Source organism: Hyaena hyaena, unplaced genomic scaffold (assembly GCF_003009895.1).
Source record: "Hyaena hyaena isolate Hyena2069 unplaced genomic scaffold, ASM300989v1 scaffold_3, whole genome shotgun sequence".
Classification (NCBI taxonomy): Eukaryota; Metazoa; Chordata; class Mammalia; order Carnivora; family Hyaenidae; genus Hyaena; species Hyaena hyaena.
This window is the reverse complement of record NW_024080635.1, coordinates 9,350,574-9,374,424: the sequence shown is the minus strand read 5'-3', so window position 1 is coordinate 9,374,424 and position 23,851 is coordinate 9,350,574. Positions and strand designations below refer to the sequence as shown.

The 23,851-nt window shown below is 36.7% G+C and overlaps 1 protein-coding gene across 2 annotated transcripts in view; it reads left to right on the top strand.

The window, feature by feature from the left end:
• Positions 1-23,851, top strand: part of KDM1A (lysine demethylase 1A) — a 58,853-nt gene that overhangs the window by 14,122 nt on the left and 20,880 nt on the right. Inside the window, exons 3-9 of one of the 2 annotated variants that reach the window (XM_039231508.1) lie at positions 8,082-8,141; positions 13,364-13,497; positions 17,497-17,575; positions 18,147-18,239; positions 19,053-19,159; positions 20,729-20,810; positions 21,497-21,591. In XM_039231508.1, coding sequence (XP_039087439.1) covers positions 8,082-8,141; positions 13,364-13,497; positions 17,497-17,575; positions 18,147-18,239; positions 19,053-19,159; positions 20,729-20,810; positions 21,497-21,591 — 650 coding nt within the window. The remainder of the gene's footprint in view (positions 1-8,081; positions 8,142-13,363; positions 13,498-17,496; positions 17,576-18,146; positions 18,240-19,052; positions 19,160-20,728; positions 20,811-21,496; positions 21,592-23,851) is intronic. The other variant, XM_039231517.1, reaches the window with a different exon arrangement.

Genomic DNA, 23,851 nt, shown 5'->3' with positions numbered 1-23,851 from the left:
ACTGAGGTAGTCAGTAAAAGTCCTGGGTTTGGTGGCATGGCAGGTTACGTTAGGTGAATAATTTTATCATGCCATAACTATTTTCATGTGGCTTATACCAGGCTTTTCTCTCTGATTTCTCTTGCCATACCTTCAGGTGCAGTCAGAGAGCAGGTGTAGTTTTCAAGTTTCCTGAGAATGGACTCGGATTACCTCCACAGGGAGGATTATAGAATTCTATTACAACCCCATACCCAGCAGGAGACCCTCATTTGTTGGTCTAATAGAAGTTGTTGGGAAATTCACTCTTAACAGAGTCATTCATGTTGCCATTTTGATCTGCTAGTGTCAAATAATTACCCAAAATCATTTTAGTTCTCATTATATGAAGTATGATGCATACATTTAGAAAGTAAACCTAGGATTACTTTTCTTTTTCTTTTTTTTGTATAGCATCATTTCAGTGTTCTGATTTGGAACTATGCTCCATAATAATTTACCGGAGGACTGAGAAAAAAGTCACAGTCTGAGAAAGTAATCTAGATTAATTCAAAATTTTTGTTTTGAGAGATAACATTTGGACCAAGGTATGCAAACTATATAATACATGGTCCCCACTCTCAGATAATTTATAGCATAGTAGAGATACAAATGTATACATAAATCTGTAATAGAAGGTAAAATAACTCTGAAATAATTACATTTTAGTATAAAAATTTGGAGGGACTTTGAGGGAACAAGAGTGGGAGGAAAGTAAGTCTTCCCAAATCTTTGGCTTACTGAAAGAATTTTTTTTTAAATAGTATGAAAGTGAAATTTTTTTTTAAAGATTTTATTTTTTAAGCAATCTCTACACCAAACAGGGAGCTCGAATTGAACTCGCAACCTCAAAGTACAGAGTCACATGCTCCACAGGCTGAGCCAAATGCCCTGGGAGGGAGTTTGTTTTTTTGTTTGTTTTTTTTTAAGACCACTCCCCTACTCTTTATTTTTTTACTTTTATTTATTTATTTGTTTGTTTGTTTGAGAAAGAGAAAGAGTGCAAGCTGGGGAGAGGGGCAGAAGGAGAGAGAAAGAATCCCAAGCAGGTTCTGCACTGACATGGGGCTCAGTCTTACAAACTATGAGATCATGACCTGAACTGAAATCAGGAGTTGGACCCTCAACCAACTGAGCCACCAGAGCTCCCCTGGACAAGAAATTAAAAAAAAAAAAAAAAAAAAAAAGACATATTTTCTACATAGAGTAAGATTGCTCTAAACTTGGCAGTTCCTCATTCACTTTATTACAAACCCATTAATTGTAAAGCTACAGTGTTTTGTTCCTACTATGGTCCTGGGTTCTCCGGGTCCAGAGCTGAAGACTGGGTCCACTTTAGTGTTACAAATTTAATAACTGGCTAAAGTAAAGAAACAATACAATAAAAGTATATTCAAAGTATGGTGAGAACTTAGGCTTTTATGAAGCAGTTGAGATCCTTGATTATTAACTGTTTACTGCTTTTGGCTGAAACCACTGAATCAGATGCTGTGAGTTTTAGGCTCAGTCTTTGACAGATTGAACTGCTTTTAATGATTTCATTTTACTGATTGTTTTGGGGTTTTTTTTATTAAGCCAAAATAGTCATTTGTCTTAGCTGAGCAACTTTTATAATTTCCTTTAATTCTTTTTGCTACCATCCTTTATTTGGTCTGGTCATGATATAATTGAACAGGAAACTTTGTTTATGAGGATTTTCTCATCTGCAAAATGGGGCTTGATATGAGAGATCAAATGAGAAAATATGAATTCCACCTTTGTATACAAATGTCTTGTATTTATTAAACACAGAGTTGAACTAGGAATAAGGTAAAAAATGTTAACATTTTGCAGTTTTTGCTAATTACAGAGGTCTCAAACGTTTGAAGATAGGGTTGTGTTTTTTCCTATTTTTTTCTTTTTATCTTCTGATGTGAAGATAGAAGAACATATATGATTGGTTAATGCCTAAGAAGTCAAATCTCCCTGTAGCAGTGTAGACTCAAATCATACTGAGGATGGGAAGAGCCTCTGATCATGGTCTGGGAAGATATAGATAGCCAGCATTCTGAGATTCTGAGAAACTTATTTGAGCAAGAAAAAGGGAGTCTCTTGTTGAAATTCATTCATGGTTATCAGTTGTGAAAAGTTACTACAGTTCTTTTAATAGCAGGTCCAGGGTAAAATTCACTGTTGGCCTTTTTAGAAACGGGAGGAACACCTGGCTGGCTCTGTGAGAAGAGCATGTGACTCTTGATCTTGGGGTCATGAGTTCAAGCCCCACGTTGAGTGTAGAGATTGTTTACATACATAAACTTAAAAAAAACAGGTAAATAACTAGAAAAGTAAGCTCAAATTCACATTAAGCTTGGTAGTTGAGCAACATAACATAGCATCTAAATTGTAAACAGTTTCTTTGGAACGTTTTGTAAAGTGAACTGCAAACCAGGATTTTACAACAAAATAGGTGAGGAAAATCCCTACTATGGAATATGGAGGGGAAAAGCATATGAAAAAGTCTATTTTTCCCACTGGCTTCTAAACGCTTTGCTTTGCGTTACTTTTTAGCTTATAGGGCTTTTATTTTGTATAGTATTTCTGATACTGAGGTTTCTCACTTCTGCTCCAATGTTAAATCTTCAGGTGCAGATCAACAGTGCTACTCCTCCACCAGTGGTAAAGGAAGAAAATTCTAGGCAGGTTCCTACCTTAAGTGGCACCCTTTTCCTGCCTTCTGGGCCTTAATGACAGTATAACCCTAGGATTGCTATTCTAGTTGGAACCCATAGATTTCATCTGGATAATTTTGTTGGAGGGTATTGATCATTGTTAGCTGTGTCTAATGCCTGTGATGTGCTTCAAAGGAATGTCTGTGGCTTTTCTTTCAGACCAGTTTATTCTACCTCAGTGAGCCCAATTCACTTGCCTTTGCATTTCTTCATTGAACTGCTATAGATCATTTATTCTTCTGTCCAGAATCATAGTCAAAAAGTTAGGAAACGGATGTATCAAGAACAGTATATTTGAGGATATTTTTAAAGCCACCTTTCACCACGGAGAGGACTGGATGGCACCAATAACTTGCTACCTTTCGATTATTTAAAAAAATTATTTTGTCATTTGTGTTGACCAATTCCTCTTTGAAACTGACTTTCCTTATGAGATTAGTCATATATTTACCACTGCTTCAGATTCTCTGAGCCTATTGTTAACCTCCATTCTAAGATATTTTTTTTAGGGGCGCCTGAGTGGCTAGGTCATGATCTCTCTGTGAGTTCGAGCCCTGCATTGGGCTCTGTGCCAATAGCTCAGAGCCTGGAGCCTGCTTCAGATTCTGTATCTCCCTCTCTTTCCCCCTTCCCCCCCATGCGTGTGCGTGCATGCTCTCTTGCACGCATGCTCTCTCTCTCTCTCTCAAATATAAAATAAAAACATTTAAAAATATTTTTAATATTTGAAATATTTTTATAATTAAATATTTTAAATTAAAATATTTAAAGTATTTTTAAATGTTTTTATGTTTTTTTAATGTTTTTATTTATTTTTGAGAGACCTCAGGGGAGGGACTGAGACGGGGTGGGCAGAGGATCTGAAGTGGGCTCTGTGCTGATAACAGAGAGCCACATGTGATGCTGGACTTGAACTTCCAAACCATGAGATCATGACCTCAGCTTAAGTGGAATGCTCAACTGACTGAGCCATCCAGGTGCCCCCCCCCATGCTATTTTAAAGTTTTAGCCCTATTCTAAAGTTCTAGTCTTTAATTACTTCAAAGACTGAGTAATTAAGTAAAGCCTTTTTCCATTTAATTTTATCTAAATTTTTCTAAATTTCTCATTTGGTCCATTGCACTACCATTCCTGCACTTAAAAGAACTTGGAACCATCTTGAAAGTCCTTTATCCCTTTTATCAAGTCTGTTGTAAAGTCATGTAGCTTCTTGTGCATGGCTTCTTTGACTTATTATTGTTATGCCCTATTCATTTATATTGTCACCTTTTCTAGTGAATTTCACTTGCTATCTAAACTAATCAGCCTTTCAGTTGGATCTCCTTTGTCTAGGCCACCTTTTTCCCGTAATCCATCTGGTACAAAGTGACCAGGTTAGTTTAATTAAAATATTACTTGTTTTTCTGCAACAGGCCATACGGTTCTGCCCCATTACTATTAAGATCAGTTTAGGTTTTGACATGGAAGGTGGCCCCTCTATCTTGCCCTCCCACCTCTGCAAGTACTGTGTGGTTCTATACCATGTCTGTGCTTTTCTCCTTGCTTTTGTAAGTGTTCCAGATCATGCTGGTGGTTTGACTGCCTCCCAGTTTGTCCAGCTCTCTGTGGATTTATTCAGAAACACTTCTCTGATTCTTCATCTGTATTAGCCTCTTGTTTCCTTTTTTTAAAAAAAAGTTTCTTGGGGCACCTGGGTGGCTCAGTTGGTTAAACATCTGACTTTGGCTCAGGTCATGAGCTCATAGTTCATGAGTTCAAGCCCCTCGTCAGGCTTTGTGCTGACAGCCTGGAGCTTGCTTTGGATTCTGTGTCTCCCTCTCTTTCTGTTCTTCTTCCCCTGCTTGCTCGCTCGCTCACGCTCTCTCTCTCTCTCTCTCAAAATTAAATAAACATTAAAAAATAAATAAAATTTTAAAAAAGTTTCTTTGTGGATTTTTTAAAATCTTTCTCCAATTAGATTATAAGCTCTTTGAAAATAGGTACTTAACCTGTTCCACTTTCTATTTGTGCTTGGCAATTTGGGGATAGGTATTCAGTAAACATTGAATTAATGAGACTATTAAAATATAAACTGAGGTGTTAATAGAGTGGAAACTTAATTGTGTTTAAAGATGGTTTAAACTTTTAAGATTTTTTTCCCCTCTGCTAATGTGTCAGGTTTGATTGAAACCAATAGCATGTCAGTCACTTTATTCTGTAAATTTGGTAAATTTTTTATTAAATTTTAATAATTTGATTTTTTTTGTTTAAAAATCATTGCTTCCCAGAAGATTTAGGAATTTCTTAAATCGTGTACAAAAGTTATCAATGTGAATGTGATTTCAAGAAACTACAGAGTTACAATGTGAATCTCTTGGTCAATATGTACCTGGAAACAACATATCAGTGATCTTGCCCTCTATGTTTGTCTAAAAATTATATATATATATATATTATAGATTTCCTTTTAAGATGTTGGAAGAGTGATCTCTTGAGAATCTGAATCAAGACTGTAACTAAAATGCGTCACTGTTCTTCAAGAATAACCTAACAGGTCTGTAGAAGATTTATTAGAAGGCAACCAAAGGGCTTTTATGTAAGATAAAAAGATTTTATCTTCAGTTTGTAGAAGATATACACAAATATAGGTCTTAAGGTCTCTAAACTTGAGAGTGAGAGAGAGAAACGCGCATGCGCGTAATGAGAATGAAAACAAAAGGAGGTCTCCTGCGCGGTGGTGTCCAATCAAGGTGATATGAAAAGGCTGCTTTTATATATTTTCATTTTCTATTTTGAGTTTGAACTCATGGAAGATAACAGCTGTACTTGCCTGCTGTTCATGTCCTTGTGCAGAGTCCTAGGCCAGAAGACCCAAAGAACAAATACTGTGGTATTTTATGTGTTCTAATCAGAGACAATCCTGGATGGAAAGTTAGCTGCAACCATTTGTATGTGTGGTGTTTTTAAGAAAATGATAAAAGAATTGGTCTACAATATCACTAATAAAGATGATGCTGTTATCATCTGTCTTTGGGGAAGTAGGCACCCTCCAAATATTCATGACTGCGTTATGATTAGAAAATAGCAGCCTCCTCTTCTAAACCTTCATCAAGTTAAATGACACCTTGTTCCTTTACTTAATTTTAAGCACTTATTTTGTTTTTCATCATTTCTTACATGTTTATATCACCTGTTTGGTTTTCCCCTATTTCTCTGCTAATGCAGTGCTTTGTTTCTTTTTTGACTTTCTGCTGTTAAGAGACATCCGTTTAAAAAAATCTTCCCAGGGTATTGAATATTTTTCATATTACTCCTATATATTTTTATCAAAGAACAGTATGTGAATTTTTGCTGCTTTTTTCAAAAGCAGAAGAAAAAAAGACTGCCCTACCTTGTTATGAAAGAGCAGTCTTGTTAACCTTTTGAGCACATAAGTCAGGCTTAAATCCGTATTTCTATTAAATACCATTGACAGAAAACAGCCAAGAGCTCTCTGCAGGTTAAAATAATTTAGCATGCTATATGCCATGTAGTTGGGGAAGAGGGAAAATGATAGAAATAGGAAGGATAAAATAATTTAGACTTAATGGCTAGCCTGAAAGTGGTTTTTATTTATTTTTAGAAATGGTGATGCCTTTGTGACAAGAGACTGTGCTTTTATTCTTTGCCAAGCTGGGAACATAATTTGAGAGGGAAGCGCTATATTGTTCCTAATGCTTAAATGTTATTCTTGGAAACTGTATTTATTTCATTGTGCCAAGCCCTCCCCCTTGAGTCAATCTTTTGTTCTAGGGTGGTTCCAAACAGAACAATGACAGTTTCTTAAAACCGCTGAAAGATTTTTTATGAATAAATCTAGAAGTAATTGAGAATATGTATTTTTTACTTAGACTTTAAAATTTTAAATGTAGGGACTGCATTTTCAAGATGTTTTCAGATTGGATTTTGTAATTGGAGTCATCTTTTCATAATTGTATCCTCCTTTTTTAAAGGCTATAAAACAACAACCTTGTGCCTTGTCTGAGAACCATAACCTTCTAGAGCCTAAAGGGCCTGTCAGGAGTATAGTAAAATAACTTTAGAATGAGATTCTTCAAAGCAGGGCATGTGCCTTCTAGCAACACATTATCATGTCAGGAATCATTTCTATCTAAACACTTTCGTATACATGAGGATAGAGATGTCGTTTTTACTTTCATGTTCCCTTTTGATTCAAATGGTGGATGATGGATAATCAGTCTTCTTTCTTGTTGAGATTCTTTTAAAATTAACTACTTAATGAAGCCTGTCACGTTTTAGATCATTGGAGAGTGTTTTCATATGTTCCAAAGATCATGCTATAGTTTTCCCATAATGTACCAGGTAGATAGAAGCTTAAGAAGATCATAGCATCTGTCTTGGTGATAGATTTTGGAAGAATCTGGAAGATCATCTATCCTGACTTGGTCTGATTGAACTTTCAAGCTGTGATACTTTTCTTGAAGTTATATCTATATATTAGTCAACGAGGAAAATGTCTTAGCAGGCTCACTGTGTAGCTTGAGGTAGGAACCCCCCCCCCCCATAACTCCCCCTTCCCACCACCACCACCATGTGTGTCTATCTACATTACTTGGCATATGACTGCAGGATGTCTTGTGGTGTGGTTGAAAGTTTTACTAAGGAGGCCTGGCATATTCAGATCTAGCACTGTCTAGCATGCTTAAATGAAACTTGTTTTGGAGCTGAGTCTTTACAGTCCCTGCTTTGCAGTCAAAGGGAGAATTTCTCATTAAAACTGTAAGTCTTGGGACACCTAGGTGGCTCAGTTGGTCAAGCGTCCAACTCTTGATCTCAGCTCAGGTCTTGATCTCAGGGTTATGAGTTTGGGCCCTACTTTGGGCCCCACACTGGGCTTGAAGCCTACTTAAAAATAAAATAAAAATTTTAAGTCTTTGCTTGTTATTTTATGTATTTTCTTTTTGGATAGAAAGGTAAAGATAAAGAGATTGAGCAGATGGCTAAATTGCTGCAGCTCTAGGCCTAGAGCCCTGCCACACCTACCACTCTGAGCCTAGCAACAAGTAGTAAAAGACCTTTGGAATCCGTTTTCCCCCATCCATGTTTGACTGACAGCAAAGATTTAGTGATTAGAAATACTATGTACTTTGTTCTGCTACCTTTCAACAAGAATCAGTGTGTACAGTTGAAATTTTCTGACCAGAATTTGGAAGACTATGATGTGATTCCCTGGGACTGATTCGAGAAGGAGCTCTCTGAATATGGGTTTACTAGTTGGTGGTGAATTTGTGAGTCGCCAACTATTAGGCCTTTATGTCCAGATATTATCTTAATTTATGGAGTAAGGTCCCTGAGTTCTCCTCTTTCCTTCCACAGGGCAAGCAGGAGGACTTCAAGACGACAGTTCTGGAGGGTATGGAGACGGCCAAGCATCAGGTGAGGGTGGCATTAGATGCTTGCCACTTAGTAGCAAGAGCCGCCAAGTCAGGGATTGATGCTTGCAAGTGTTTTTGGCTACGGTATCCACATTTTAGCCAGAAGCGCAGGGGAAATTTAACTTGCAGGACAGAGCAGTAGACTAGGAGAGTGTAGCCAGAACAAAGGCAAGCAAAACCTTTTGAAGTCCTCAGGCCGATCTCAGCCCTCCACTCTTCATGTTTTTGAGGAGATGGCGGGTACTTTTCTCCCCAGCAGCTTTTATAGTGACAGTAAATATATAAAACAGAATCATGGGACCTTTGAAAAGAAATATAGCTGAACATACTGAGAGGAGGAGCCATAGGCTGAAAGCCTTCAAAAATAATAAAAGGACGGAAAGGCATTCTAGGACTAGTCAGAGGAATTACACAGGCAAGGGACTCTTTTCAGATATGGTTGTTAGATGGTGTTGGGTACCTTTTTTCAGTTAACATTGCATAGTTATTTTGTAGTTTAAACATTTTGTCTCATGAAAATTAGTCGTTTTTTAAAAGTCTGCTCAAAAGTCTCTTTTCAGACAAAACTGAGATTTTTACTTGTAGGAAAAAATAAAGGGTTAAATGATTTATAGGGCCCATCTGGAGCCATTAAAGTTTGTTCCAGGAATCCAAAGTAGTATGTCGGGATTTCTTCCTTTGCCCAGGATGTTTTTGTGTGGTTCAGTGCTCAAAGCTGACTAATATATACATTATGATAGAACTGGAATAGGTATTACTTCACTTTTGCAGTTTGTCACCTTTCAGCTGTTAAGTGTACTTTAAAATTATTTGTCTTTTGCAGTTCATGTACACCAGGTCTAGGAACTATTTGTATTTTACTCTCTTGGATCAAAGTTCATGTTAATGCAGTGTAGTACTTAGGGGATCCAGAATGTTAGAGGTAAATTTCTTTCAATGCTATCTCAAGGATTGGAGGTTGATAATCAGTACGTGGTTATTTTAGAGGAGTTAAAATCCTCATTCAGAGTATCTCTGGCAGATAAACCTTCAAGAATGCTATTTATTAAATGACACACTATTGGATCTTCCATGGAACTGTTGAGGATCAGGGATAGCCTTTAGAGCTTTAATCTCGAAGAAATAAATTGAGTTTTGTTGTTGCTTTTTGTTTTAACGTGAGTAAATTTACTCTCTTGCTTTAGTAAACAATACGTTGTATTCCTAAAGGTAAAAACAGACTTTTGTCTAAAACTGTGGTGCTTCTGACTTACTATTTAGTAGAACGTGAGTTTTTTACAGTGTTTCCAAGAATGGTGGTGACTATTCGGAACCCTTCAAGATCTCTCTTCAGATCTTTGCCATGTTCAGAAGCATGCATTTGTAAGATCAGTTAGAAGCATGTGCTTGTAAGCGATCAGCATTCTTTTTTTAAATAAAGCCAAATGGCCCTCATGAGCATCTTAGGACCAGGATCATATCTTGACTTTTATAAATCCACATCAAGTTGGTAATAAACATCTTCAATCTTAAAAGTTAATGGAACTTGAGGTCATTTTCTGTAGCATCCTGCGGTCAAACAGATAATATTGTATTCATCTGTTTTATGGATTAGGACCTGAAACACAGTTAAATGGTACGACAAGGATACACAAACAATTGGAGGAGTGAGAACCTAGAGGTCTTCTTTCTTATGCATAGACTAGTCTTTTATATCCTCCCTCATAGAATCATTTAAAGTGTGCGTTTACCCTAAAAAAAAATCTAAAGCATAAGAAACCATATGATTCTCCTCTATTTCTTTCCTCTTCCCCTAGTCTTTATTTAATTTTTAAACTATTATAGGACTGGATACGGTGCATCTTTAGTTTACTAATTTTAAGTAGTAGTTTATATGAGGATTCTTGTCAGGCTTTTGTTTTCCCTCTTTAACTAGAAATCTAGTTAATTTATCTACTTCGTGAAAAAAAAAATGAAAGGTAGTAACTTTCATGGAGGCCTTTTAAGTTTTATATCTCTGTTGCTTTATTCTACTCAAGATGCTACTTATATGTCAGAATAAGGGAGGAAATGATTTCATGTAATAGAAGAAGGTCTATATCCTCACCTTCCCCCCGCCCTTTTCTACTTCTCTGATCTCTCCAAAAAGGTCTTTATATTCCCTTAAATATTTTATGACTTTTAACTATGTTTTCAGAGAAAGTATGAGCCTGTCAGCCCATTTCTGTTTTAGCATGACTGCATTTTGAAAGGTGATACTGGAATTTCCTGTGCGAAACATGAGAGAAAGGAATTGAACTGAGGGGCAAGATTGATATGTAGGCAGCCTTGGAGCTTTAAAAAAAAAAATTAGGATAGCATCTTCAGAACATTCTGAATTTCCAGAATACCAGACTGTGTTAAGAGCACATAAACACCAAGTGTAAATTAGGCCTGAATTATATGTGCTACTGATACTTCTTTTTAATGAGGATATTATTAAATTCAGTTGTATTCTTTAAGGTTTTTCCCTCAAAAGGTGATACTTATGAGTTACATTATCCAGAGTGGTCTGTTAGTTCATTTTGGAAATATCCTATTAAAAGAATGCTTTATTTAGCTTCTGCACAGCTTAGGTTCCAAGTTAACACATTTCTTTGATAAAAAGGTTTATCCTACGTAATTTTCACCTTTGTATTGATAAGGGTCTTCCTTCCTTGAAATAATATTTTAACATTTATCTGAGAGAGAGACAGAGACCGAGCGAGCAGGGGCGGGGCACAGAGGGGGGACGGAGGATCAGAAGCAGACTCTGCACTGCACTATCAGCATAGAGCTCAATGCAGGGCTTGAACCCATCACTGAGCTGAAGTCAGATGCTTACCGACTGAGCCACCCAGGTACCCTTAAAGATACTTTTAAAACTGCCACATGACTTACGTAAATAAAAAAAAATTTTTTTAAACATTTATTCATTTTGAGAGAGTATGGGGGCTGGAGGGCAGAGAGAGAGGGAAACACAGACTCTGAAGCAGGCTCCAGGCTCTGAGCTGTCAGCACATTGCCCAAGGTGGAGCTTGAACTCACGAACCATGAGATCATGACCTGAGCCAAAGTCAGACACTTCAACCGAGCCATTCCAGCACCCCTAAAATTTAATTGTTAACATATTCTCAAGATTCTCAAAGTTAGCCAACTATTTTAAAGTGATTTTTGACATAAGCACTTGGAATGAGGAGCCACATATAATATAAAATTTAGTGTTTTTCCCTACATGGTTTTTTGACTGTTCTTGACAGTAATATTTTGAAGTAGGATTGATGTTCATTGATTTTTTTTTTAATGTTTGTTTATTTTTGAGAGAGAGACAGAGTGTGAGTGGGGGAGGGGCAGAGAGAGGGAGACACAGAATCCAAAGCAGGCTCCAGGCTCTGAGCTGTCAGCATAGACCTGACATGGAGCTCAAACCTCACAAACTGCAAGATCATGACCTGAGCTGAAGTTGGACACTTAACCAACTGAGCGTCCCGATGATGATTTAGTAAGCATGTAGAAAATAGTATAGCTAAGAAAGAAAGCTACCCGTTTTGGGGAGAAAGAAGTACAGTTTATAGAGTTCATTGTTTTTCACGTTAATAGCATACACTTACACAGGTAACCAATTTTAAGAGATATTTGTTCTGAGTACTCAGAATTATTGTGTAGATAATGCCCATTATAATAAAACTTGGTTTTGGTCTTGGTTTTAATTTTTGTTTATTTTGATTGGGTAGTAGGGGACTAGGAACATCAAAGCTGTGTGTATAGTTTTAGAAAATTTCACATTACTGAAATAACCTATTTATTTATTATTTTATTTATTTATAACCTAACCCAGCATTTTTCTTTTCCTGCCTTAATTTCATGTTCTACCCTCAGTAGTATGGCTCTTAGTGATTATTTTTTCCTTAGGGAATAATTAATTGTCCTGAACAGTTTTTAATTTTAGGTTGAAATTCATTAAATGAGAGAATTGTTGATTAAGTAATGTAAGTACATGTGCCCTCATTATCTACTGTCAGTGGATACTTTTCTTTCCCATTAATATTGTTTCTTAATGTGCAGCCCATATTAGCATTAGGCATTTTTGCTTGACCTCTTGGTAACAATTTTTTTCTAGGCAATGTTTAATGTCTTTGTGGAAACAACACCCTGATAGCTTAGCTATAATTTTCTAAGTTACATCTTTACCTGCCTTGTTCTTTTTATTTTCTTAATCTTACTGTGCCTTTCCTTTAATTTTGTTTCTATTGTCAGTGTTTCTAACTTTTGTTTTATGTGTTTTAAATGATTAAATATGGATATCTGGTGCCTATATTATGATATATAATTACTTGAATGGTGTTGAATTTTGAAACTCTTTAAATTATGTCTTGATATTTCCATGAGCTGGTGGTTAAGTATATCTTTTATAAAGTGATCTTAGACACAGAGGTAAAATACATGTAAGTGTATTTCCAAGGACATCTTAAAAAGATGTACTTAACTACAAACTTATAAAAACACCCAATTTGAAGAGTTTCAAATAGTACATATTTTACTTGTATAGAGAATATGTGTATATCATATGTGGATGTAGTATACGGTATATGCAGCAACATACTTTACTTGCAATGTGTAGTAAAGCATTTCCAATGCTTTTGCTGGGAAAGGTAAATTCCTTGCTTGCTCTGTGTCCTCACTGTAGTCTACCTAACTTAGCTCACTGTTGGCCAGCATTGACTTATGGCACTAATAGTGGTACCACTGATGAGATATGCATTTCTTACTGTTATTGAACCTTAGAGACCTCTCCATGATCTCTGCTGTAATCTTAAAAGACAGCATATGGTTGTGTTTTCAATTTAGTTTCTTTTGCTTTCCTGTTAGTATGTTTTCCTTTATCCTGGTTCTTTAGTTTTAAGATTTAATGTACACAATCAATGATGCTAATTTTAATTAGAGTATCTTCTAGTGTTATAAAGTTATTTTGTGGATAGAGAAAATATGCCAAAGGCTTTGTTAGGTTTTCTCATTACTAAACTAATTTTTGGAATGTTAGGCTCAAAAAAGTGAGTAAATTCTAAAGATGTTGCAGCTTTTAGGCACAATAAAAAAAATTTTTTTAAAGAGGTGAGATCAGTTTGTGAATGAGGCAGGGCTTTATAGGTAAAAAATGCAGTCTTATTATCCCTAGTTTTGTATTTATTTGCACTTTTTCCAGAAGTCCTTTGCTTTCTTTGCTAGGTGTGGAGGGCGCAGCTTTCCAGAGTAGACTTCCTCATGATCGGATGACTTCTCAAGAAGCAGCCTGTTTTCCAGATATTATCAGTGGACCGCAGCAGACCCAGAAGGTTTTTCTGTTCATTAGAAACCGCACAGTAAGTTTCCATGGCTGCTTTTTTCCATTTGAGTTATAAAAAATGCTTATTGCTTTTATGGAGAATATGGGGGGAAAGAGAGGAAAGAATTATAAAATTCTCTACAACACGTACAATTATCCAGAGGTAACCATTGTTAAAAGTTAGTTGTTTTTTCTCTTCAGGTTTTTTTTAGAAGTATATTTAATTTTTTTAAGAAATTGAAAAGCTGTTTCCATAATTCTATGGATCCTTTTCATTCTTCATAACCTCATAAATGCAAAGAATCTTTAAACTTTTTTAAAATTTTTATTTATTTTAAATGTTTATTTTGAGAAAAAGAGGGAGAGGGGAATCCCAAGCAGGCTCTCTCTGTGCTGTCAGCATGGATCCTCATGTGGGGCTTGATCCCACAAATCATGAGATCATGACCTGAGCCAAAGTCAGAAGTTGGATGCTCAATTGACTTAGCCACTCAGCTCTCCCTTTTATTTTAAATAAACTCCACACCCATGTGGGGCTTCAACTCACAACCCTGATATCAAGAGTCAGGTGTTCTACTGACTGAGGCTGCCAGGTGCCCCCCAAATTTTTTTTTAATGTTTATTTTTGAGGCAGAGAGAGACAGAGTATGAATAGGGAAGGGGCAGAGACAGAGAGGGAGACACAGAATCTGAAGCAGACTCCAGGTTCTGAGCTGTCAGCACAGAGCTCAATGCAGAGCTTGGAACTCACGGTCCCTGAGATCATAACCTGAGCTGAAGTTGGACACTTAACGTACTGAGACATCCAGGCGCCCCAAAACTTTTTTTTTTAGTAATCGTTTTGTCTTCCCTTTTTAGAATAAGAGAAACTCTTAACTCTGTTCTGGTCATCTGATTCAACCTCCTCCTCAGGCTAAATACTTGATTTTAATGTCTGCATAATATTTTATCTGATGGTTGAGTCATACTTTGAGGCATTTAAATGTCCATTTGTGCTTTATTAATCTCTGAGTAGCTTTATATATTCTTGAATCTATCTCTGGTTATCTCCTTATGGTAGAGTCCTAGCAGGAAAACTACTTTGTCAAAAAAATATGAACATTTATGGTATATATTGTCAAATTGCTTCTCAGAGAGACTGATTCAGTCAACACTCCCATTGCTCTGCCCTTGCTTCAGTTATCAAAACAATGATAATCTGTGCTGCTGTAATAGACTAAACATGTTTCATTTCTTTTCCATTTCTGACTTCTTCACATTTATTAGTCATTTGTATTTCTTCTCTGAATTTTTCTTTCATGTCCTTTATTCATCAGAAATTTATTTTTTTAATTTATTTAAAAAAATTTTTTTTAATATTTATTTTTGAGAGAGAGACAGAGCACACAAGCTAAAGCGGAGCAAAGAGAGAGTGAGACACAGAATCCCAAGTGGGCTCCTGGCTCCAAGCTGTCAGCACAGAGCTCGACACGGGACTCGAACTCACGAACTATAAAATCATGACCTGAGCTGAAGTCAGATGCTTAATCGACTGAGCCACCCAGATGCCCCTCATCAGAAATTTTTTAGCCCTAGAGTAGAGGAGAGGGCAGCACATATTCATTGTACTCTAAGGTGATAGAAAGTAAAAGAAATTTATGTTGTAATTTTAGCTACTTTGAATATAGTTCATGGATGTTATTTTTAGCATGTCAGCTTTTTAGCTATGACTGACTCCTTTATATTGGATGTTAGATTGCAAAACACTGCTGAAATTAGATTGCTAAATGTTATTTAGCTAGAGTGATTGATGGGTTGTACTGGGTTTTTATAGTACAGAATAAAGGGATTTGGGAATGTATAAAAGAAGGTCATTTGGAGGCACCTGGGTGGCTCAGTCGGTTGAACGTCCGACTTCAGCTCAGGTCATGATCTCACAGTTTGTGGGTTTGAGCCCCGCATGGGCTTTGTGCTGACAGCTAGCTCAGAGCCTGGAGCCTGCTTCAGATCCTGTGTCTCCCTCTCTTTCTCTGCCCCTCCCCTGCTCACGCTGCCTCTCTCTCTCTCTGTCTCAGAAATTAAAAAAAAAAAAAGTGATTTTTTTTTTAAGTGGAAAATTCTGTTTATTTCTGACACTTGTCTTAGAATTCGCTTCTGTGTATAGCATATGAACATTTGATCTGAATGGAATTTTCAATAAGATTGTCATTTTTTTGTTTCTTTCTGAGGGAAGTTTTCATTCTTTACTTGAATTTGAGTGGTTGGTTTACAGTGATCTCTATTTTCTCTGATTTATATTCTGTGACCAAAATCCAGATTTGGGGAAGGAAGGACTGGCCCAAGTTAGAGGTGTGGCCTCTGGCTATAAAACTGAACATAAATCATTCTCTTATAAGAATTGTATCAGTTCTCTCATCTTAAACTACATCTTTTGCCTCTAGATTTTGAAACCACAACTTTAGGATTATTGAACTAGAAACCATGACGTGAGCTCTATTTTATAGGATGGTTAGAGGAAGAAAGCTTGTGTTGAAGAGTGAGGAGCTTAGGCTTGGTGTTTACGTGAGGAAGTCCATTTTGCCTTGACAGTGGCCACCAAGAAAAGTAGCGGGTACCTATGAATTTGGTCATATCTCTTTGTAATTGGATTTATTTATATATATAACTGCATTTCTTCATTGAACCTTGTCTGTGGAGCAGTTAATTTTTTAGCTGGGGGTATTTAGTTGGTCTTGCATTTTTACAGATGTCTATTGAGCTTGAAGAGCATTTATGTTGGAGTCTATTAATGGTACCATAATATTTTTCATTCCCCATTTTACTGCTTTTTCAGCAGTATTTGAAATAATTGACCACTCTCTTCTTCTTAAACACACTTAGTTTAACATGGTATTCTGTTTTTTCTCCTGCCTCCCTCCTTGTTGTCTTCTCTGACAGCTTTGTAGTCTTACCTTTAAAAACAGGCCATTATGTAAACTGGTTGGAGTTCCTTAAGGTTCCTTATAGTCTTTCCCTCCCTCCGGTGTATTTTCCCCCTAGGAGCCCTCTTCTGCACATTGGCTTCATTTCATTTATCACTCATAAGGAAATGGCTCCAGACCTTAACTCTCTTCAGAACCCCTAGCTCTTTATCTAGATGCCAGTCTTGTATCTTTTCTAGGTTGTCTTAAAACTAAACTCATTATGTCTTCTTTGACCCTCATTTTGTGAGTAGCATACCAACTCAGTTGTACAAGCCCAAAACTGGAATGTCCTTGGCACCTCTTCTCCCGCCCCCCTAGTCTCTGCATATCTAATTGATCACTTGATTTTGTGGATCATCATTTGATTTTGTGGATTTTTTTTTAATGTTTTTTTATTTATTTCTAGGAGAGAGAGACAGCGTGAGCAGGGGAGGGTCAGAGAGAGAGGGAGTCACAGACTGAAACAGGCTCTAGGCTCTGAGCTGGCAGTCAGCACAGAGCCCGACGCGGGGCTCGAACCCACGAACCGCGAGATCATGACCTAAACGAAAGTTGGACGCTTAACCGACTAAGCCACCCAGGCACCCCTTGTGGATTTTTTTTTAATGTTTGTTTATTTTTGAGAGAGCACAAGCAGGGGAGGGACGGGGATTGAGGATCTGAAGCAGGCTCTGCACAGACAACAGAGAGCCTGATACAGGGCTCAAATTCACAAACTATGAGATCATGACCTGAGCCAGTCAGGTGCTGAACTGACTGAGCCACCCAGGTGCCCCAGTTTTGCGGATTTTTATCTGCTCAGTATCTCTGGAGTCATGTAACCTAGTTGCTCCCTGTCAGCTGTATGATACTGGCAAGTTACTAGGTTTTTTTGTTTTTTGTTTCTGTTTTTTAGGCTAAATGTCTTCCAGCTTCTTCAATAATTCACTCATCTGACATGGTTTTGTGTTTCATCAGTTTGCTAGGAATATAAGCCTCATTGTTTCCATGAAAGGAGAACCTATATTTGAGGCCTTAAAGTTGAAAAGATATTTTAAAGTGGTCAAGTGGTCTATGTCTACTTGTGTAATAAAATTTCTGTCATTTAAATACAGTTGCAGTTGTGGTTGGATAATCCAAAGATTCAGCTGACCTTTGAGGCTACTCTTCAACAATTAGAAGCACCTTACAACAGTAAGTGGTGTTTTTAATGGGACTAGTTTTGGCTCATGGTTCCCTGATAATGAGTTTTTTCATTCATATTTCCATCTTTACCTTGGGCTATGCAAAAATAAGCCTTGTAGAAAACTATTATGTGTGTTTGTAATTGTTGGTTTTTAAATTATGAGTGAGTTTAAGAGATTGCTACTAATTTCCCAAGGACTACTTTTCAACTTTAATCCATGGAACACTTAACATTTGATTGGCTGGCTGGCTGGCTTTCTCATTTTCCACTTACCACCAACAAAGTCTTGAAAAATTTATGTCAAAGAAACTGAGTATAATACTACTTTTAAAGGGTTGGTTTTATCTTTTTCTTCATCTATAATGGATTGTCATTCTTAAAAACTGCAAATTCTATGCTATGCATTTGGACTACATCATAAACTAATATGCTAGGAATCACTTTTCTAAAGGAGTCACATGGTCTGAAATCTCCACTAATATGTACAGAATAACTTCATGATGGAAAAAGAGAGTTAAAGAACTTTCTGTTTAAACTGTATAAAATATAAATATGTTGTAAAATTCATTTATTCCATAGGTGACACTGTGCTTGTCCACCGAGTTCACAGTTATTTAGAGCGTCACGGTCTTATCAACTTTGGCATCTATAAGAGGATAAAACCCCTACCAAGTAAGGACCTGGCCAATGGACTTAATGGTTTTAAGTTACAATTCTAGGACTCTCTTTTATTTCCAGGAGGCTTTTAGCATTTATTTTGATTTCTTAGTCTAAATTTGGAGTCAAAATTTATCTCATTATATTTCAGATTTAAAGTACAATCTCTTCATAAACATGCATTTCTTGTCATTTCTGGTCTGACAGGTGTACTTTAGTGAAAGACTGAATTTCAAATTTAAGAAAATCAGTCAGAAAACAAAATTTGTTAAAAATAAAAGTTCATTATGAAAGCGGAGATTTGAGGTTTTCTCTCATTGACCAGTTCTTTATACTGCCAGGAATCCAGAAGATAGGGATATTTTGGGAATTACCACATATATTTATTTATTTTTAATTTGTTTTTGATGTTTTAAAAAAAATAGTTCTTCAAAAAAGGGATACTAAGGACTGCAGAAGTAGAGCTTAAAACAGCTTTAAGAATAAATAGTTTGGCTACTCAAATTGTTCTAGTATAATTGGAAAGTAAATGAAGCAGATATTCATAAGTTAACTAGTCACAGATACCAAAGCACATGAATGAGGTGTAATGAGAAAGTACATTTTTAAAGGATTTCATATATAATTTTTTAACTTCGAATTAAAGTTTATAAGTTTCAGATATTTGCTAATTTGTATTCAGTTTCTCTATTTTGAAAATAAATGAATTGTTTACTTAGACATCATGATATATTAAGAACCTAGAGGTTTTATGATTTATAAAAATGATAAAGATAAATTCTTAAACCATTACAACAAAATACTGTAATTTTTGTTTTTTACTTTTAGCTAAAAAGACAGGAAAGGTAATTATTATAGGCTCTGGGGTCTCAGGCTTGGCAGCAGCTCGTCAGTTACAAAGTTTCGGAATGGATGTTACACTCCTGGAAGCCAGGGTAAGAATTTTATTTTGTGTTTAGAAGCCTGACCTATTAGAAATATGATAGGTATTTATCAGTGCAATAAGAAATTATCTATTGCAAATTCATGAGTCTTACAATTTGAACTAAACCACACTGATTTATATAGTACTCAAAGTGTTTTAGATAGTTACTATATTGGATAAAGTATTTTTGACCATAGAGCTTTGAAAGGTGTTCAGTGAGTATTTAGAGTTTGAATGGCTCGTATAAGCCTTTTGATGGATATTTCACATCCTTGTTTCTTGCAGTTAACTTTCAAATTTTGAGTCTTCATGGACATAACCTGTGCATGTGGCAGTTATTTTTAGTGTGGAACAGAGTGAATTGTGTTCCCTTTTTAATAGTAAAAGAAAAGAGGTGTTTCTCAGGCAGCAACTATCTTGAGGTCCTGGTGTAGTAGCTAGATATATTGGTTCCCTTATCAGTTGTCCTAGAAAGAGAAATGGAAATTGAAGGAGGAAAGAGATAATGGCACAGAGTGGGGGAAAAGAACATCAAGTTAGGATGCTGCTATTCAGATTATTTTCATGGGTAATTTTTGACATTTAGTTGTCTTCCTGTGGCTTAAAGGCCCCCCTGGGCTTAACACCATTTAAAAAAAACCAAAAAACAAACCCTTCTCAGGTAACCAAAAAACAAAAATTTAATAGAAGCTTTCAAAATCTTTTGTGCAGTACAATCTTAGCTGCTTTTTATTAGTTGCTGATTTTTTTTAAGTATTCTTTTCAAATAGAGTATGAGGAAATAAAAATAATTTTTAATGAAGTCTTACTAAAAATAATATTTTATAAGTAATTCAGGAAACATTTGTGTACTCACTTGTCCTGTGTACTAGCAATACCGTAATGAATAATGGGATCATTATGATCCCTACTCATGCATGGCCTTAATCTAGCTGACAGGTTTTTATTTTACTTTTGTTTATTTGAGTTTACGGAGCATTCTCATAATACCCATGATTGAAGTATCACTACAGCTCAGTAATTTTTCCTATGGAACCTCCCTACTCAGCAGAGATAAACCTGGGCCTGTTGAGGGATGGCTGTTGTCAAAAGTTTATGCTCAGTAGACACCCTGCCCTGGGCATGGGGCTACACTGGAGAATCATTTGTCCCAGGAGGTCCTCTGTCATTCACAGCTGAATTTGGGGAAGAGGGGGCAAGAGTCAGAACATGGTGATAGAAAGATAGCATTTAGTGTTATGCTACAATTTGTAAACCGATATTTTTCTGAGTGGCCCTTGGTCAGCCTGTATAGTAAATGACATTAGAGAAAGCTGGGTAGAGAGAGAATCATAGCTATGGCTGAATAGTATCTCTGGCTGTCAAATTGTTTTCTTTCCCCTATCACTTAATTCTTTGTCATTCATTAACCTACCACTTTCTCAAATAGTTAAACTTCATTTGTCTTTGTGCCCACACTGCACACTATGTATAAATTATACTTTTTAAATTATAAAAGACAGGCCTGGGATGGCACCATGCCAGGTTCTTATGGTTAAAATAGAATTGATGTTTCTAGCCATTTAATTTCTGAAAACAGGATCGAGTGGGTGGACGAGTTGCTACATTTCGCAAGGGAAACTACGTAGCTGATCTTGGAGCTATGGTAGTAACAGGTCTTGGTAAGTAGTCCTTAGTTGTGTGCTGTTGTACAGGGTCTGAGACTCATGATTAAGCTTCTGTTTTAAAGCCATAAATGTGGCTTTAAGATATATTGGTTTAGCATATAAACTGTTCTTAGTGTTTGTAAAAAGGAAATTGGCAAATAGTCCTCCTGAAAAGATATATCAATCTGAAAATTTTAAATTGTACATATGTTTTGACCTACTAGCAGGTTCACTTCTAGGAAATTATCCTAAGAAAATGACAAGTGAACCATGTTATCTGGAGCTTTTTACATGTGGCACAGCAAAACATTAGAACTCATAGTTCCAAAAATTATTATACAAAGAGAACTACACGACCACTAAAAATTATGTAGCTTTATATTAGCCTGAAATGATGGCCACAGTTTATTGCTAAGTTGAAAAAAGATTACAAAACATGTGTTATCCTTTTGTGTGTGTATATCTAATTTTATGCACATAAAATCTAGGAGAGTCTGTAATAAAATGTTATCTAATATGGGGTTATAGTATATTTCCTTCTTTATGCTTATCTTAACTTTTTACTTTGTGCATTTTTTGATCTATAATTCACATACCCTAAGCTTTGAGTATTTTAAATTTTGAGTTAAAATATTTTTGCTTAGATTTTTTTGTTCTCTTTTCATAGTTGTGTTGAATTTAACAGTTTGAGTTTTTTTTAGGAGGGAATCCCATGGCTGTGGTCAGCAAACAAGTAAATATGGAACTGGCCAAGATCAAGCAAAAATGCCCACTTTATGAAGCCAATGGACAAGCAGTAAGTTGAGGACAAACAGAACTTTTCAAAACTTTTGATTCAGTTGATAACAATTTGGGGGAAATGTGTGGATGAAATGTGCACACATACCAGTATGAACCGAGGGTAGAAATTATGTGATATTCTGATTGTTCCTTAACTCTGAGCTATATAGGAAGGGATTATTACTATATAAATGCAAATTTGCAAGCCTATTTAGACATTTATCTTTCTTTAGACATTTAATGAAGGCTACGTAGACAGGTAATTTTATTTGGCTGTGGCCACCTACCTGTGGAATTGACACCTGATTCTTCATTTCTTTGTATTGTGCCTTCCATCATGTGTTTTAGCTCTGTGTTCTCTTTATGACTTCAGTTTTATGTGTGTAGGTTCAAGATTTTGATGAGCTAATAACCAGATGGTGATACTGAACTCAGATGCTTAAGTAGATTAAAGTACTTGTTGACCAGAGGCATAGGAGCTTCCTTACTTAGTAGGCAATAGCATGAAAGTGATGTTTGCTATGAAGAGTGAGAGTAGTTTAACAACTGTGTTGAGAGGCTTAGATTATGTAAGTCAGTCCTGATTTTGGAGGGGGGTGAAATTCACAAGTTTGTGTTTAGAAATTTTACTAACTCTCCCTTATAAGGAATGAGGAAGTTTATATTTCTCAGGATATAAGCATCATTATATTTTGAGGAAGGCAAGATTTGCTATGCCTGTAGTTTAGCTGTTGTTGCTAAAAATGGTAAGGTCCCATCTTGAATTTAGTCTACTAAGTTCCATGTACATCCTCACTAAAGCCTTTAGGGTTTGGGGGGTTTCTATCAGAAGAAGACAGACTTTCAGGGAATGCTTTGGCTCCCATTCACATCATTCTGCATTCAGATTCCTCCCAGGGCTTGTTTTGAGGGGGCAGGGCAGTCTCTGGCAGAATAAGCAAAATAGAATTAGCAAGAGAAAAAGGAGGAGGTAGAGTTATGATTCAGGGGGGAAAAAAAAACAATTCAGTAAACTTCTGGGGCTCCTGGGTGGCTCAGTTAGTTGAGCATCTTACTCTTGATTTTGGCTTAGGTCATGATTTACTTGGTGGTAAAATCAAACCCCATATCGGGCTCTGCAATTGGTGCAGGGACTGCTTAAGATTCTCTTATCTCCCTTCCCCTCCCCTCATGCGTGTACGTGCACCCACGGAAGTGTGCACTCTCCTCTCAAAACCAAAAGTTCAGTAAACTTTGTTACAGTGCAAAGAACTGTAAAGGCTGTAGAGAGGAATAACACAGTCCCTGCCATATAAGACCCCAGAGTCTAGTGGGACTTGTACATAGATTATTTTTCCCCCAACTTTTTATTTTGGAAATTTTCAAACCTGTACAAAAGCAGGGGCACCTGGCCGGCTCAGTCAGTGGAGCATGCCCCTCTCGATCTCAGGATTGTGAGTAAAAAGCCCTACTTTGAATGTAGAGATTATTTAAAAATAAAATCTTTAAGAAAAAAAAAATAGTAGAATAGTATAGTAATAAACTTTTCACTTATTCCAGTTTTATCTATTCAGTTTTCTCTCTCTTCTCTCTCTCTTTTTTTAAAGAGTGAACTGGTGAGGGGAAAAGGGTCAGAGGGAGGGAGAGAGAGAGAAACTCCCAAGCAGGGTCCACACTCCGTGCAGAGCCTGACATGGGGCTGGATCCCATAACCCTGGAATCATGACTTGAGCCAAAATCAAGAGTTGGATGCTCAACTGACTGAGCCACCCAGGCACCCCTGGTCTGGGGTATTTTAAAGCAAATCACGGTCAGTCAACAAGTATTTATTAAATATTTACCCAAATCTGGCATTGTTCTCAGTATTGACTATGTATTCTCTGCCCTCAAGGGTCTTAAATTCTAGTGACTCCAGATATTTTATGAACCCAAGAACATCCGGAATTGTAAGTGTCATTAAAATCTGTGCTACCCCTGGGGCACCTGAGTGGCTCAGTTGGTTAAGTGTCCAACCTCGGCTCAGGTCATTGTCTCACAGTTCTTGAGTTTGAGCCCTGCATCAGGCTCTGTGCTGACAGCCCAGAGCCAAGTGTCTGCTTCAGATTCTGTGTCTCCTTTCTCTGCCCCTCCCCCACTCACATGCTTTCTCTCTCTCTCTCTCTCTCTCTCTCTCTCTCTCTCTCTCTCATGAACAAAAAAAAATTTTTTTTAATCTGGGCTCTCCCTGCTCTCCCCCACCCCCAAAACTGACCCCAACCACAAATCTATTATTCATACATAATATGACTAACATAAAA